The sequence below is a fragment of the Cyrtonyx montezumae genome, unplaced genomic scaffold (genome assembly GCF_038088225.1).
Source record: "Cyrtonyx montezumae isolate F1298 unplaced genomic scaffold, pur_monq_1.0 scaffold_14, whole genome shotgun sequence".
NCBI classification, from domain to species: domain Eukaryota; kingdom Metazoa; phylum Chordata; class Aves; order Galliformes; family Odontophoridae; genus Cyrtonyx; species Cyrtonyx montezumae.
The window spans coordinates 13,374,158-13,388,585 of NW_027071870.1; the positions used below are offsets into that span (position 1 = coordinate 13,374,158).

At 40.9% G+C, this 14,428-nt stretch overlaps 1 protein-coding gene across 2 annotated transcripts; it reads left to right on the forward strand.

Annotated features, from left to right (window-relative positions):
- Window positions 1-311: 311 nt before the first annotated feature.
- Window positions 312-8,911, forward strand: KLF6 (KLF transcription factor 6). 2 transcript variants are annotated; one of them, XM_065731505.1, is made up of 4 exons: window positions 312-492; window positions 3,142-3,715; window positions 5,404-5,527; window positions 6,079-8,911. In XM_065731505.1, exons 1-4 carry the CDS (start codon window positions 391-393, stop codon window positions 6,128-6,130), a joined length of 852 nt encoding a protein of 283 aa, XP_065587577.1. In that variant the 5' UTR covers window positions 312-390; the 3' UTR covers window positions 6,131-8,911. The 2 variants fall into 2 exon arrangements, with proteins under 2 accessions (XP_065587577.1, XP_065587578.1); XM_065731506.1 differs by having other exon boundaries at window positions 3,142-3,529.
- Window positions 8,912-14,428: the final 5,517 nt, after the last annotated feature.

Here is a 14,428-nt window from a genome sequence, read left to right on the forward strand (position 1 = left end):
TTTGCAGCCAGCGCCGTGTTTGCAAATATTGAGCCCGCTCCTGCGCAAGTGTCCGCCGCCGGCCGCGGGAGGGGAGAGCGGCCGCCTCGGGAGACGTCCTTCATTGCTGTGCAATTAAACTTTGCATGAAACTTTGGGTCTTTTTTCCTCCCTAAGCTCGCCAAGGAATTAATTTCTATCTATTTGTGTATATATATATATATAAATATATATATACAATTTTTTTTATTATTATTATTTTTTTTTTCTTCTCTGGAGGAAGGGGGGGGGCTTGGAAACTGAGAGCAGTGGGCTGACAGCCCCCGCACGCACCCCTCGAGCCCCGCACACAGGAGGCAGCTGTCTGTGTCCGCGGCCGCCAGCACGGACTTTGTTGTTGCAACTTGAGACATGGATGTGCTCCCCATGTGCAGCATCTTCCAGGAACTGCAGATTGTGCACGACACGGGCTACTTCTCGGCCTTGCCGTCCCTGGAGGAATATTGGCAACAGGTAAAGCAGGATGTCGGTGTTGTTTGTTGTTGTTGTCGGTTTTTTCTTCTTTTTTTTTTTTTTTTTTTAAAGCCGTATTAAAGGATGAACGGATTGAAAAAGAAAAAAAAAAAAAACAACACTAGAAAAACAAACCCAAGTGTCGGCAGCGAGCTGGGGGCAGAATTGAGCAGGTGTCTCGATTTGCAATCCGACGGATCTTTTTCGGGGGGAAGAGCGCATCCCGCAGCCCCGTCCTTCCCACGGAGCTCCGAGCGCCGCCGTTGCGCCGTGCGGGGCCGCGCGGCGGAGCCGGGGCACGGCGTGGGCCCGTCCGAACCGGCCGCGTTCTGCTCTTGTTGTTTTGTTATTGATTGTTTCTGACCGCGATGGGAAAAGCCTACAGCGGTGTGCGTTCACATCTGTATATGTTATTTCATATATATGTGTGTGTACGCTGTATATACATATTTATATACGGCGTGTAAATATATATATACACACACACTCATATATGCAATCTATACCTATAGTGTATACATACAGTGTAGCTGTTTTCCTAGGGAGCTGTGCAGAGTTGTCAGTCATATGACAGTGCTGATTGCCTCGATCGGAAAGGAGGAAGAACGGAGGCTCCTTCCCTTTAATGGACATATTTCGTTGCGTTGCTTTTTTTTTTTATTATTATTATTTCCCCCCCCTTTCGTGCCCTAATCTGATCCAAGCAAGGCTATGGGCACCGCTGCTGTACCCCCCGGTCCCGGGGACCGAGGCTAAAACCTGCCACCTCGTCACAGCCTTCTAATTCCCGAGAAGACCGAAATGCAAAGTGTTAACAACCTTCACATGCCTACTGATTGTATGCAATGCTAATTGCATGCAATTCTATGGGTTGTTTTTTTCGTTTTTTTTTTTTTGTTTTGTTTTGTTTTTACCTTTTTTTCCCTCCCCCCCCCCCTTCCCCTTTCAGAGAGGCAGCTCCATAGTACGTGATTGAAATGGAGCTAAGTAGTTTCCTTCAGGCATTTGGGCTTTTGGCGCAGGGCCAGCCCTCTTTCCCAGTAGCCTTCAGAGGCATTTAAACTCGGAGAGAGCTTCTCTCCGGCCCCATTACTAATCTACCTAATGAGGAATTCAAATTAGCCTGGCATATTAAACTTTAACAAGATCTTAATAAATGCATTTCCTCCCATTTTCTTGGAAAATCAATATGCTATTGTGTCATCCCTCTAGAAACCTTTTTTGTTTCCAGCGTGCATTGCAAACCAATTATAGGGAAATGCATGAATAGTGTGTGCAGCAGTGGGCTTGTTTATGTGTTGTTTGTTCCTATTTTTCCCTTTTTTTTTGCCCTCACTCCTAGTCTGGCCACAACATGTGACCCAGTTTAGACAGATGGGAAGGGACTGCAAGGGGAATGTATAGCATTTGGGATTAGGTTTTGCTTCCGTGATGATCTTGCTAAAATAAGTAGAGTTCGCTATGGAAACTTGGTGTGTCCTTTTTCTGTGTAGTGCTTCCGTATGGATCCTTTCCTATAGTGGAAAGAAAAATCTCAAAACATCAGCTTGTTGCCATAACAGTTCCTACCCTTTTTTGTTCTCCTCTAAAAACGGCTAGACAGCCAGAAAGGTGAGCTGCAACTGAAGACTGCAGCTTTACCCATTTAGGGTGGTTTTGTTTTTTGTTTTGTTTCATTTCATGGATCAGAGGGGAATGCAGTCGGGGGGGGGTGGGGGGGAAGCTTTCCATGTACTGTTGCATGTATGTTTGAACAGAGCACTTTTCTTGGCAGCTGGACAGGATTTTATAAGGAAGTCTCCTTTGGCATTGCGTGAAAGAAAGAGAGCGATGACTCATGCAGTTGTACTCTTGGCCAGTAGATAAAGTTCTTGTTCATTGTGGGACTCCCAGCAGGACCTCAGAGTGATTTCCCGTTTTGCACGGTATAGAATAGGACATTTCTATTCTGGAACTTTTTCTCACTTCTCCTGTTGTTGAAGTTGCCCGTGTTTCTCCAGCCATGGAGCAGCGTGAGCAACGTTGGCGTGCATGCCAGTGTGCTTGGAAGTGACATTCTTTGAAAGTCGGGCGCACTGTGTTCTCGTGCACAGGAAATGGGAGGATGTCTGCTGCTCCACTGATGTCCCCACAGGACAACGGACAGCAGCTCCGCGGCCATGCTGAAACAGGGCTTTGTTTTCTGAAGCTGGGGATTCAGCACATTGTGTTCGCTTAGATCCTCTCAGCCTTGTGTTTGTGCGAGAGGGATGCAAACAACTTGACATTAGACAGGGAGTGAGAGCGCAGGGTGACTATTTGCTGTGGTTCTTTGTGGTCCTTTTCAATGTCAGCCTCCTAAAAACATGGATTTATGATGAGAGCGAAGATAATTTGAATGACTCATTAAAATGCTATTTTGAAAACTAAAGCTGACTTGCACCTTCAGCTGTGCGTTTGAACTCCTGCCCAGGTCTCCCAGAACTGATTTCCTTTCATCGCGGCAGTCACCTAGTTACAGCTGGAGGAGCCTGTAATTTGTTTTGAACCTAGAAACCTCACACTGAACACACTACATTCATATGTACTTTTTGAAGTGTAAAATAAAATAGGATTTATTTTTAAGTAAGCTTCTAACTTTTCCCTTTTTTACCCTGTTCTTTTATGTAGACGTGTTTGGAGCTGGAACGGTATCTTCAAAGCGAACCTTGCTATGTGTCTGCATCTGAAATCAAATTTGATAACCAAGAGGATCTCTGGACCAAAATTATTCTGGCACGTGAGAAAAAGGAGGAATCTGAACTGAAGACTGCATGTGTCCCAAAGGAGGACAGCCCTACCAGTCAAAACTTAGAGACCAATAGTTTGAATTCGGATGTTAGCAGCGAATCTTCAGACAGCTCTGAGGAGCTCTCGCCCACCACCAAGTTTACCTCTGACCCCATAAGTGACGTTTTAACCAGTTCAGGAAACTTGTGTTCGTCTGTTACTTCTACTCCCCCATCGTCTCCTGAGCTGAGCAAGGAGCCTTCTTCCCAGCTATGGAATTGTACGCCGGGTGAGTTGCATTCACCGGGAAAAATTCGTACTGGTACCGCTGGAAAGACTGCAGAAAAAGGTACACCCGCCAATGGGGACACCTCGCCAGATGGCAGAAGGCGTGTTCACAGGTGTCATTTTAACGGTTGCAGGAAAGTTTACACCAAAAGTTCACATCTGAAAGCACATCAGCGCACTCATACAGGTTAGTAACTGAATGCTCGCTAAGAGTTGGCAAGTCCTGCAGGGAATACCCCTGATGATGGGGGTTTCACAGCCTTGCACAAGCGCTGGGTGGGAGCCCAGGTTTGGAAAGATGATGTAATAGTGGTAGAGGCTTACCAGCACGGGCAACATCACTTCCTCATTCCTTTCATCAGCCAGCCAAAACGAAGACTCTTGGCTGTGGATGAGTCCTCCGTCATAGAAAATAGGAACAGCTTGGTTAACTGGGCAGTGCTTGAAAAGCTACAGAGCCACGTGGCCTTTAGGAGCCGCTGGCCAAAATACGCACTAGACTTCTGTGCACATTTGTTGCTAAAGCAAAGGGAAATGAGACTTTCTTGAGGAAAAAAAAAAAAAAAAAAGAAACAGCACATCCAGAAGTTGGACAGATCACAAAGTAGTGTATGAGCTTGTCTTCATGGTCCATTCTATATTGGGTCTATTCAACCAGACATCCAAAGGCCTTGAGTCTATAAATTACTGCTGTAGTTGTAAATAATTTAACATTTGGTGAGCCGTCATGTCAGCAAAAATCTTGGAAAGCCACTGTCTGTTGCAGTTCTTTGAATGTATCTTCCTAATTGGACTTGCAAATGTGTGACTGACTGTATAATTTCATCCCAAAATACTGAGTAACAGCATCATATTGTTACAGAGCCTGAACTGGAAAAAAGAGGGCCCTGCGTGTTATTGGGAAAGAAAGTAAGGAAGGTAGATTCTTCAGGGTCTTTAAAGTATTTTAGGGTTGAAGTAGTCTGCTGACTTGCTTTGATTTTTTTTTTTGTGACAGCTGTTAGATGTGTAGGGCTATGCCTTGGCTTCGTAGTCATTGCTTTCTGCAAGGAGCTGGCCTGGTGTTCTTGGTTTTGCTAGTGCAAAGACCTATGCTGTATTTTTCTCCATGACGTGGAAAGGAAATTCAAGGAACAGATCCTGTTTTGACTCATGAGCTGAGCATTTTGTGGCTTTTATGGGAAGTCTGAGCAAACTTGGATGTTCCCGTTGTCAAGCAGAAGTCCGATAAAATGAGTTTAATTTGAGGGGAAGAAACATCTTCCAGTGAAACCATGGTGGTTGAGCAGACACAAATAGCTGCCATCCTCAGAGGTATTGCAGAACTCTTGTCCTGGTGCTGTGTGGCTGAGAGCATTCCTGTGAATGGAAGTGGTATTTCTCAAATGCTGAAATAGCAATGCTCAAAGTGACATGCAAGCTCTTCCAAGAAAATGTGGCTCAGCAGAAGGAGGTTGCATGTTATTCAGCTGAATGTGTGACAGGGCTTTGATGTAATACAGAAGCCTAATTGCGTTTGGGAGCCTCGCTGTGCTGTCTGTAATCACCTTTGAGGTCCATGCTACCTGTTTAGGAGTCAGGTTGCTATTACAGATGAACAGGAATGTTAGAAGGTTGCATTTCTTTGTCTCCTGTGAACCTGTTAAATTGCTTCTTCAATAAGAATGAGATCAGTTGATGTGCTGTTGCAGCAAAAATGTTAGGAAGGAATCAGGTGGATGAATTCTGCTTTCTTTGTGTCTATGGCATTCAGATTTGTTAAACAGAATTGACTGACTTTGGGGGTGGAGGAGGTTTACATAGAAAATGAATGGGGTAGCACTGATCTTTGTTTGGATGAAGTAATGACTAACGTATAATCTGCTTTCTTTGTAGGGGAAAAGCCTTACAGATGTTCATGGGAAGGGTGTGAGTGGCGTTTCGCAAGAAGTGATGAATTAACCAGGCACTTCAGAAAGCACACTGGTGCCAAGCCTTTTAAATGTAGTCACTGTGACAGGTATGTGACTGAAATGCACCTTTAGAAATAATAGTTATTATTAATGCTTGGTAGAAAGTGAATCTAGGCTGCCTTTCCTGAGATTAATTTGTGAAGAAATCTCTTTGTGGACACAATTGTGTCTAGTATTTTTACAAAATTTTTATATCTTTATATTGGAGGAAAACATAATCTGGATATAGCTTGTAGCCCAGTGGGGCATGTTAGTCTTGAGAAGTCCCTCACATTACCTGTCAGTACCTGTAGAGTATCTGGGTGCCTGGGAACGCTGTGAGTACTCATTGTGTCCTGGGATCACAGAATCACAGAATGGATTAGACTGGAAGGGACATTTAAGATCATCTGGTTCCATCCTCCTGCTGTCGGCAGGGTTGCCACCCACTAGACCACGTTGCCCAGGGCTCCATCCAACCTGGCCTTGAATGACTTCAGAGATGGGGCACCCACAGCTTTTCTGGGGATCACCCAGTTCCTCCTTCACCAGTTGCATTATGGGTTCTCAGAATAAAGAGGTGCAACCCAAGGCTAACACGCCAATTCTTCCCTTGCAGGTGTTTTTCCAGGTCTGACCACCTGGCCCTTCACATGAAGAGACACCTCTGAACAGGTCAAGAGGTGAATCCTGTGGGCTAAGAGGCGTCAAGGTTGAAGAGCCTTGAGCAGAGGGATGCGTGTTCCAGCCAAAGCATGCCATTTTGCACCCTACCCAGTTGCCTCCAGGACCTCTCTTCCTTGAAGGTCTTTTGAGGGCTAATAAGTCATGTAAGAAACGGCATAGCAACCACAGTGTGTGATGTTTGGGGTTTCCTGGACTCATACACTGGTATCTAACCTTCTGAGTGGCTCCTAAGCCTTTGCCGTGAGCATGTGCACTGAGAATGTTAATGATTGGGCGACTGTATGCTATGAGGATCTATTGACGATTGTATGCTGAGGCACATTTTTTTTCTTGTGGTTGTTTTATAACTGTAAGAGAAAAAAAAAAGTCTGAATGTCTTGTATGTGAGGAATATCTTGTGAGATGGGACGACCACCAATCATTTCCAAGGGATGGGGGGAGGGCTGTCTGCACCTTTCTAGAGGGAAAACAGAGAGGGGAAAGGGGAAATAAAAAGTCAGGATGCCAGAATGGAGATGGGGACCTCCCAGTTCCTGTGTGAGAGGAGCTTTAGGTGTCTGGTGCAGCTATTAAACGTGCAATGTGTCAAGTAGCTTGTTTTACTTGCTACAGAGCTCATTTGTAATCCATTGTATAAGCTGTGTATTTACAAATGTAACACAACTATAACTTTTCATTATAATACAAAAGTTATTGCATGGTTCTGGGGAACTATATGCTTTTCCATTCTTTAATCAGGACTGCAGTTTTGATTCAAGTTAAGAGCAGCTAAAATACAATTGGTCTAATGTTACATAATGTATGGAACATGAATAATTTTTTCTGTTGGGTGGATAAAACCACTATTGGTTAGAAACTGATTTTACTCATGCAGCTAATTTTTCTCTTATTTATGCCTTGAGGACTAACTTCTGGTTTTCTAGCTGTTAATGCACTGTTGACCTTAATAATGGTGCCTTATGCAAGTGACCTTCTCTTGCAGGGGGTCTTATACAGGGGTATGGGTGATGCATGCTTTATTAAGGCTCTCTTTTCACCTGGCATTGTACTGTATCAAATGTATAATATGAGGGAAAAAAAAAAGGTTACTTCCAGGGTCCTCCTTCACAAAGACAAATAGAGAGAAAAGTAATTCATGTCAGTACAGTATTTGTTTAACTTAGACAATTTGACTGTGTTACAGTATAATGCATATGTCAATTGAATACCTGACCAGTTCTGCCACCTTGAGACTTTTTATATTGACCTTGCACAACTGTGTATATACACACCCCAACTGTACTTAATATGTTGTTTTCATACATATTAAGGATACAGGAGTATTAAAATATGTATTTGCTTAAAAGGCACAAGTTTCACATCTATATATCTAGCTATCTGTTGGTCATACAGAAAGAAACTATATTACTTTTTTTTTTAAAAGTGGGCAGAAAAATGTGTATGTATATTTGTGTGTACAGTCTGTGTATGTGTGTATATATATAGATAATATATAAATATTTTTTTTAAAAGGAAAAAAATTTAGAACGCATAGCTAGAAAATGCCACAGCCCATCAAAATATTTCCCCCTCCCCCCCAAAATATGGTCTTTAAGGAGACAAAGAAATGAGAGATACAGTTATTGAAATCTAGCGTTTTTAGAGGCTTTACCTTTAGCTTAATGGTGTGCTAAAGGCTTTGTTGGCGTTCAGTCCTTCTCAGACTGCTGACTGTGTTTTGTAGTTATTAGGTTGTCTGGAATAGCGTATCTGTGGCCATTTAAGAATGATATGAACCGAATATTGGCATGCTAAAAGAATATTAGCTGTGTGCAGATGAAGTACACTCATATTTTGGCCTTCCAGCTTACGGAAGGATCTGTGAGTGAGCTAGTTGTTGTGGTGGTTGAGCTCTAATTTTGCATAGTTCAGCTAAAATGAAGACTGTTTTTTCCTAGAATAGAAATAGTCTGTCCAAAAGTTTTTTTTTGTTTTTTTTGTTTTGTTTTTTTTACCAGCTCACTACAGTTGATGCAATGAAACACGTGATCTGTTTCTTTTTCTATTTATTATTGGTCTTGCTTACTATGCTAATACTTTGGTATATCTTTCCTGGAAATGTATGTAGATAAGTGGTTTAGGAAAAAGTATATGCCAGTGATCTGGTTCTATGGAATACACAGGCTTGAATCATTCTCATTTCATTTTTACTTTCAGTTGCCTGAAAATGCACTTTTTTTTCCCCTCTGAAACTAAAATTTCCAGAAAGTGGATTTCTATTTAGAGTTTTGTTTTGTTTTGTAACTCCTTATTTGCATTGTCCTTGGCTTAGCCGTACTTCTGAAAAGCAAGAAAGTAAACAAAAGAAAAAAAAATTACCCCAAACAAAAACCATTAAACTTGCACTGGCTTGTCTCAATTGTGAAATACCATCAGACTTGTGTGGATGGGGTGGGGCTGAGTGCCATACGTCAAATGCCTGTAATTTTCTTAACAAGCAAGTACATTTTGTTCAGGTGATAACTGAGCCTCAATCAAGCTGAAAAATAAAAAATAAAAATAAAAAAAAACATTTTTGCTTGAAATTTAAGAAGAAAAAGTTTCTATTAGTGAAATTTCTTTTTTTGTTTTTGAAGCACCCTGTTATCTAAAGAATCTCTTTGTAAGATTTTTGTAAAAATTTTGTTTTACAAGATTTTATTTGAAATTGTTTTTTGCAAGATTGTTATATTTCTGTATGAATGTATTTTTTATTGGAATAACATAAAAAGAAATTCTTATCAGCATCATTTGTCTGGCTTCATCCTTCTCCTTCCTGGCGGCATGCATACTAAACAATGCCAAATGCTGTGTTGACGCTTTCTCTTGAGTCATCTGATCACATGAACAAATGTCTTTTGGTCGGTTTGCCTTGTGGATGACAAGCTCCTGTGAGAAAGTAACTTGATCAGTGGAAACACAGTGTTCTTCCATATCTGAACAGCCCTTGTTGATTCAACTTCTGTCTTAGCAGAACAAATAGTTAACGCAGTTGTTTCTGTGAGACCACACCTTTATTCTGAATCATTGAGTCTGGAGAAGTGAATGCACGCAGCTTCTGCTTGTGGGAAATGAGATTCTGTGAGCGTTTACAGTGAAGGAAAAAAAAAAACGGTGGGTGCCAGGGTGGGAGGCACCTGCTGGTAAACTGGGTGTGGGTCTTTGAACTGTTTCAACTGGGGAAGCAAACCTGACACCTTAAAGGCACAGCTGAAGGAAGGAGCCATGTGTAGTCTTCCTGGCCCAGATGAATAGACCTGAGTGTTCTGTAGGTCACTAACCCGCTGGTGGCCTCCAGCCAGCTTACTTCAAGCCTCCATGACCAGTAAAAACAATGACTCTTCAAAGCATGTCTGGCATGCACACCAGCTTTGGATGCATGCAGAACTCATTTTATGTTGTCTTGTGGCTTCTGTTTCACTCCTGCTTGTGTTAAAAATCTCTTAAGCACTGAGTAAAAGCATTGGCAGAAATAAAAAAAGTTACATGCTGAGAAACTTGACATTAAGCATGTGAATTGAGCTCCCTGGATTCGAGCATTCTTTGTTTAAAAATAGAAATGTTCTAAAAATGCTGCAGGAAAAAAAATAAAGGATAAATGCATTCAAACTGAGGCGAAAAGGGCAATAGGGGAAAGACCACAAATCTCAGCCTTGCAGTGGACAAGTAAGCAGGCAGTATGTCTTTGTACAGGCAAGGGAGAATCTGCAACTTAAGCAAAATCCTGATCTGCAATAGGAGGGAGACAGCACATTTTACCACTTAACAATACTTCTCACGATCAAACACAAGGGTTCTGAGAAACTTGTTGCAACAGAAATAATAAAGGCCACAGAGGTTGAGGGATTGTGACATTTTGCCTTCTATTCTGTATACAGAATTGAACTGAAAATATTTTTAAAGAACTAAGCTTGACCTTGGAGGTTCTCCACCCAAAATGTTCAATGGGTGTGTAATATAGAACAAGGATTGGCAAATTCTTGACTGCTTATGGGGTGTATGTCATCCAGGGCTGTGTCTTACCATACCTTCATTACAAAAAAAGGCATGATAAATCCTCTATTAAGCATGTTACTGAGATGCTGAGATTCCACCATTTTTTTTCTTCTGAGAGACTGTACTAAAAAAGGGGGTGTAGAAAGAAAAAGAAAGAAAGAAAGAAAGAAAGAAAGAAAGAAAGAAAGAAAGAAAGAAAGAAAGAAAGAAAGAAAGAAAGAAAGAAAGAAAGAAAGAAAGAGAGAGAGAGAAAAAGAAAAAGAAAAAGGAAAGAAAGAAAGGAAAGAAAGAAAGAAAGAAAGGATGTTGGCAGAGATATTGGGCAACAAGGAAATGGCAAAGCAGAAAGGAATAGTCATTTCAGGGGTAGTACATTTCAACATGAGCATCTATGACAGACTTGCTTAACTCCATATTTTGTAACCCAGAGCGAATGGGAAGGTATATGAATTGAAGGGTGAAGATGTCAGGTAGCTTAGACAGTGTGCAGACCTCGATTAGTAGCCTCAGCAAGTTCCAACAGCTATAGCTGAGGTGAAAGTAAGAACAGGGCCTCCCAGCCAACATGTTGGTTTCTTACTGCAAAGGTTACACACTGTGTTTATGCACTTAGGCACAGATATGCGCAAGCAAGGGTCAAGATGAAACAGCTGAAAACCCAAGACAGAATTTGTTTTTATTTTTTTTCTGTGGTGTGGGTAAATCCTGGCCTTCAAGTGGTCAGAACAAGCAGGGCAAATCAGTTTCACAGCTTGTTTGAACAACTGTATATTTATTATATATACAGAGGCTTTAAAGTTCACAATAGACAGATGTCTGCTATTTTCTTAAACTGGGTACTTATCTTGTTTAAATGTTACTATCTCTCTCCTTCTAAAGCATATTATGAATTGTCACAGACAAAACCTGGAATTGTTCCTGTTAGAGCATGTTGAAAACAAACTGTTTTATGCTTACTTCCCTAGAAGTTGTGTACAATTCCTCTTCCTTTTTCCTCTCTCATTCTTCTTAACCTGGGTATTCTTTATTTTCATTAATTGCACTGAAGGCACAGAGGAACAAAAACAACCTCTGTAAACCTCACAAATGACAGCAGCAAAATTACAGACAAGAAGGAAAAACACTACAGTGAGTGTTTCAAAAAGTAGCAGAGTGTTATTTATACAGCCCCAAAGGGGTGTGTGATCTTACACGTTCACACAGCAAGGAAGGATTACCTTTAATAAGAGGAAGAGTCATGGTCTATCTACTGGGGGGCTCCTAAACCTTGTCTGGAGTGAGAAATTAAGGTAAGGGGAGCATTAACTGCACAGGAGCAGGACATGTACAGGTTTTCCCTTTGCACTGAAGAGTGTAAAAGAACCTATATTTTCTCCTATTTTTCTCCATTTGTAGAGAATTCCTTGGAACAAAATGGTTTGGAAAGGAAGTCTCTGCAATGCATCTTCCTTGAGCTCTCCACGTTTGCTTCCTCAGCTAACATCACTTTATAAAGCAGGTAACGAGATCAGTGCACCAGTTCTTTATTTCTGGCAACAAGAGTAAACCTATTAGCCTGTACCCCTCCCCCACCGAAAATGTCTGCTGCTTTTCCTTGTCCCGTGGGGTTGTGCAGACAAGAGGCATTGACAGGTACTTCTGAATCAGAGCTTTTGACATGGCAAGATGCTCTGCTGAGATTATACAGTCCAAGGCAATAGTATCTTCATTTTTTTCCCTTTAGCTCTTTTACCCTCTACACTGTTTCATCCTTTTTTCATGGTCCCGAGGTATATGACATTTATTTTTGATCAAACCTGTAGCAATACTGTCTCATAACCACTTCAGTTCATACATATAAGGGAGAAGGAGCAGATGGAGTATTGCTTTTGCACATAGGTCCACAGAGGTTTAATCAGTCTAGGTTTCATTGGAGCTACCCTGGGAAATAAGGGCTTGCAGGTTCCTGCATTAATATTGTGAGGCCTTGGTCAAAAGCTCGTTTAAGTCAGGGAGAAATTCCTCCCTGAATTCAACTGGTTTCAGACAGTCATTTCTCCACAGAGCTGAACCTGAAGAGGTAGATTTGAAATCCTTTCAGAACCAAGCTTTGATTCAATAACATTTATGGCTGCATTTTGTTTATTTCCTGGGAGCATTTGATAGCTGGAGTTTAAAAGTGCAAGCATCACATATATTTCTTTTTTTTAATAGAAATATGGGTGGGGTTGTTTTTTTGTTTTGTTTTGTTTTTTTTGGTTGAAATATATTTCTGATTGCAGACTGATGATAAAGACTTGCAATTTGCACTGCAGTTTCAGTTGCACAACAGCTTTGTAACCATTGTGTAAGTTATAGTAGTGACTGTGTTTGACCATTGCGTTTTCAATCTCAATGTTTCAAAAATCTTTAGCTGAGAATTATTAAATGAAGAAATTAACTGCATTTGTAGGATACCATAGCAACAAAGGAGGTCTGTGGCTTTAAAGAAAGTGCTGCATCAAGCACACGCCAGCACATTCTGTTAAAATAAGGAGACACTATTCCAAAATTACAATGGAGGCCACAGACTGGTAGTGTTCTTGAAATATAGGTTTATAATTTGTCACAGGAAAAATAACTCCATAGAGCAAAACCACTAAGGTGTTTCAGGATGATCTATTGTGCGGAGGTGGCTGGCGCAGCCATTTTGGATTGGTGTCATGATAGGAAACAGATGGTCTATGCGTTTCTGTTTAACATTTAAAGGGGTATAGAAAGCAACTGGGAGGCGATGCATTTTGTTAATGGGCAAGTAAAGCCTCATATGTACAGTTAAAATAGAAGGTAAAAAACAAGCAACATTTTTTCAGCACAAATGAGGCAATGTAACAACACTCTTCAGTAGATTTATTTGACTTGTTTCACTTTAAATAATTTTAATGAGAAATTCTCTAAATGTTTTTGAGTGGAGATAGAAAGTAATCTGGTAACCACATGTCTTGATGTAAGCCAAGCTGTTCCTTAACAGCACTTTCTTTCAATACAATATAAATTTAGCTGGAATTAGCATTGCTGAATATTAGTCCCTCAGTGCTTCACTTGCTAAACCTCCGTCTTCTTTTTATTGCCTCTGTGCCTTTCAGAAGCAGAAAGTGTGGTCAGTTCTGGACAAAGGCAGATTACCCAGCCAGGCTGGGGAAGATGATGTATTTACTGAATTCTCTAACATAGCAAAGACTTCGGTAATAACTCAGGAAGGTAGCAAATCTGCACTGGATACAGTAATATATTTTTTCTGTAATATGCTGCCTTCCCAATTTGATATTGCATATACAAAAAAATGTAGTTACACATGCAAAGCTGTATTTTTCTGAATTTTATGTACTTCACCTTGCCGTATGTTATCTAATTTATAAGATTTATCTTTGAATCTGCAGAGATAGTGAAAGACTGTTACTCATTTCCAAACTTCATTATGCAAGTTACTCAGTCTTCTGGGTTTTCCTTTATTTATTTTTGCTAACTACAAAGAGGACATTGAGGGCAACTAGATTTTAATAGATCCTCACTGTAATTAATTATTCATAAGCAGGAGAAGTATTAACAGCAGCGATCTGACATCCAGAGGAGGCCGAGGTCTTACCGTGGTGAACCTGCAGGGAGAGAGGCTACTCATCCAGGCTCTGCCTAATTAGACCAAGGCACATTTGGAACTGCTCACATCCAAAGAGAGAGAAAGCAGTTCTGAAGACTGGTCTGATCATCTCAGCAGTTTTCCCTTTTCCGGTCAGACAGATAATGCTGTTGATATTTTACCTTAATTCCATTCAGTCCCATCTGCCTGTTACAGATGGACTCATCCTGGCCACGGGATGGGAAATCACCAAGCACAACCCTAGATTCCAAAGCATTTCAGTGAGCATTTTTAGGTGTGATCTTGTAATGTCCATTCTTTTTTCACAGGGCTGAGACATTTCTCATCCCTTCATGATTTGGTTTTCCAGTTTTCTCTTTCTTACTTTTTCTTCTGGCAATAAGTTTGATATCTGAAATGTTTAGCTCTACTGAGATTTCTTATTATTTAAAAAAATATCTAATAATTAATCTTTAATCCCACAGATAGAAAAGAGTAAATAAAAGATGTAATAACATTATAGTATTAATGGAATTGTAGCCTCAGTAGGAAATTGATGCATTATTCATAAGGATTGATAGTCTTTAGTGTCCCAACAGCCCCTTGTGGGGCTTAGGAGGTATTAGACCAGCCACTGAAGAGGGGGCTGCTCTAATGTTCAGTAAACTAAACC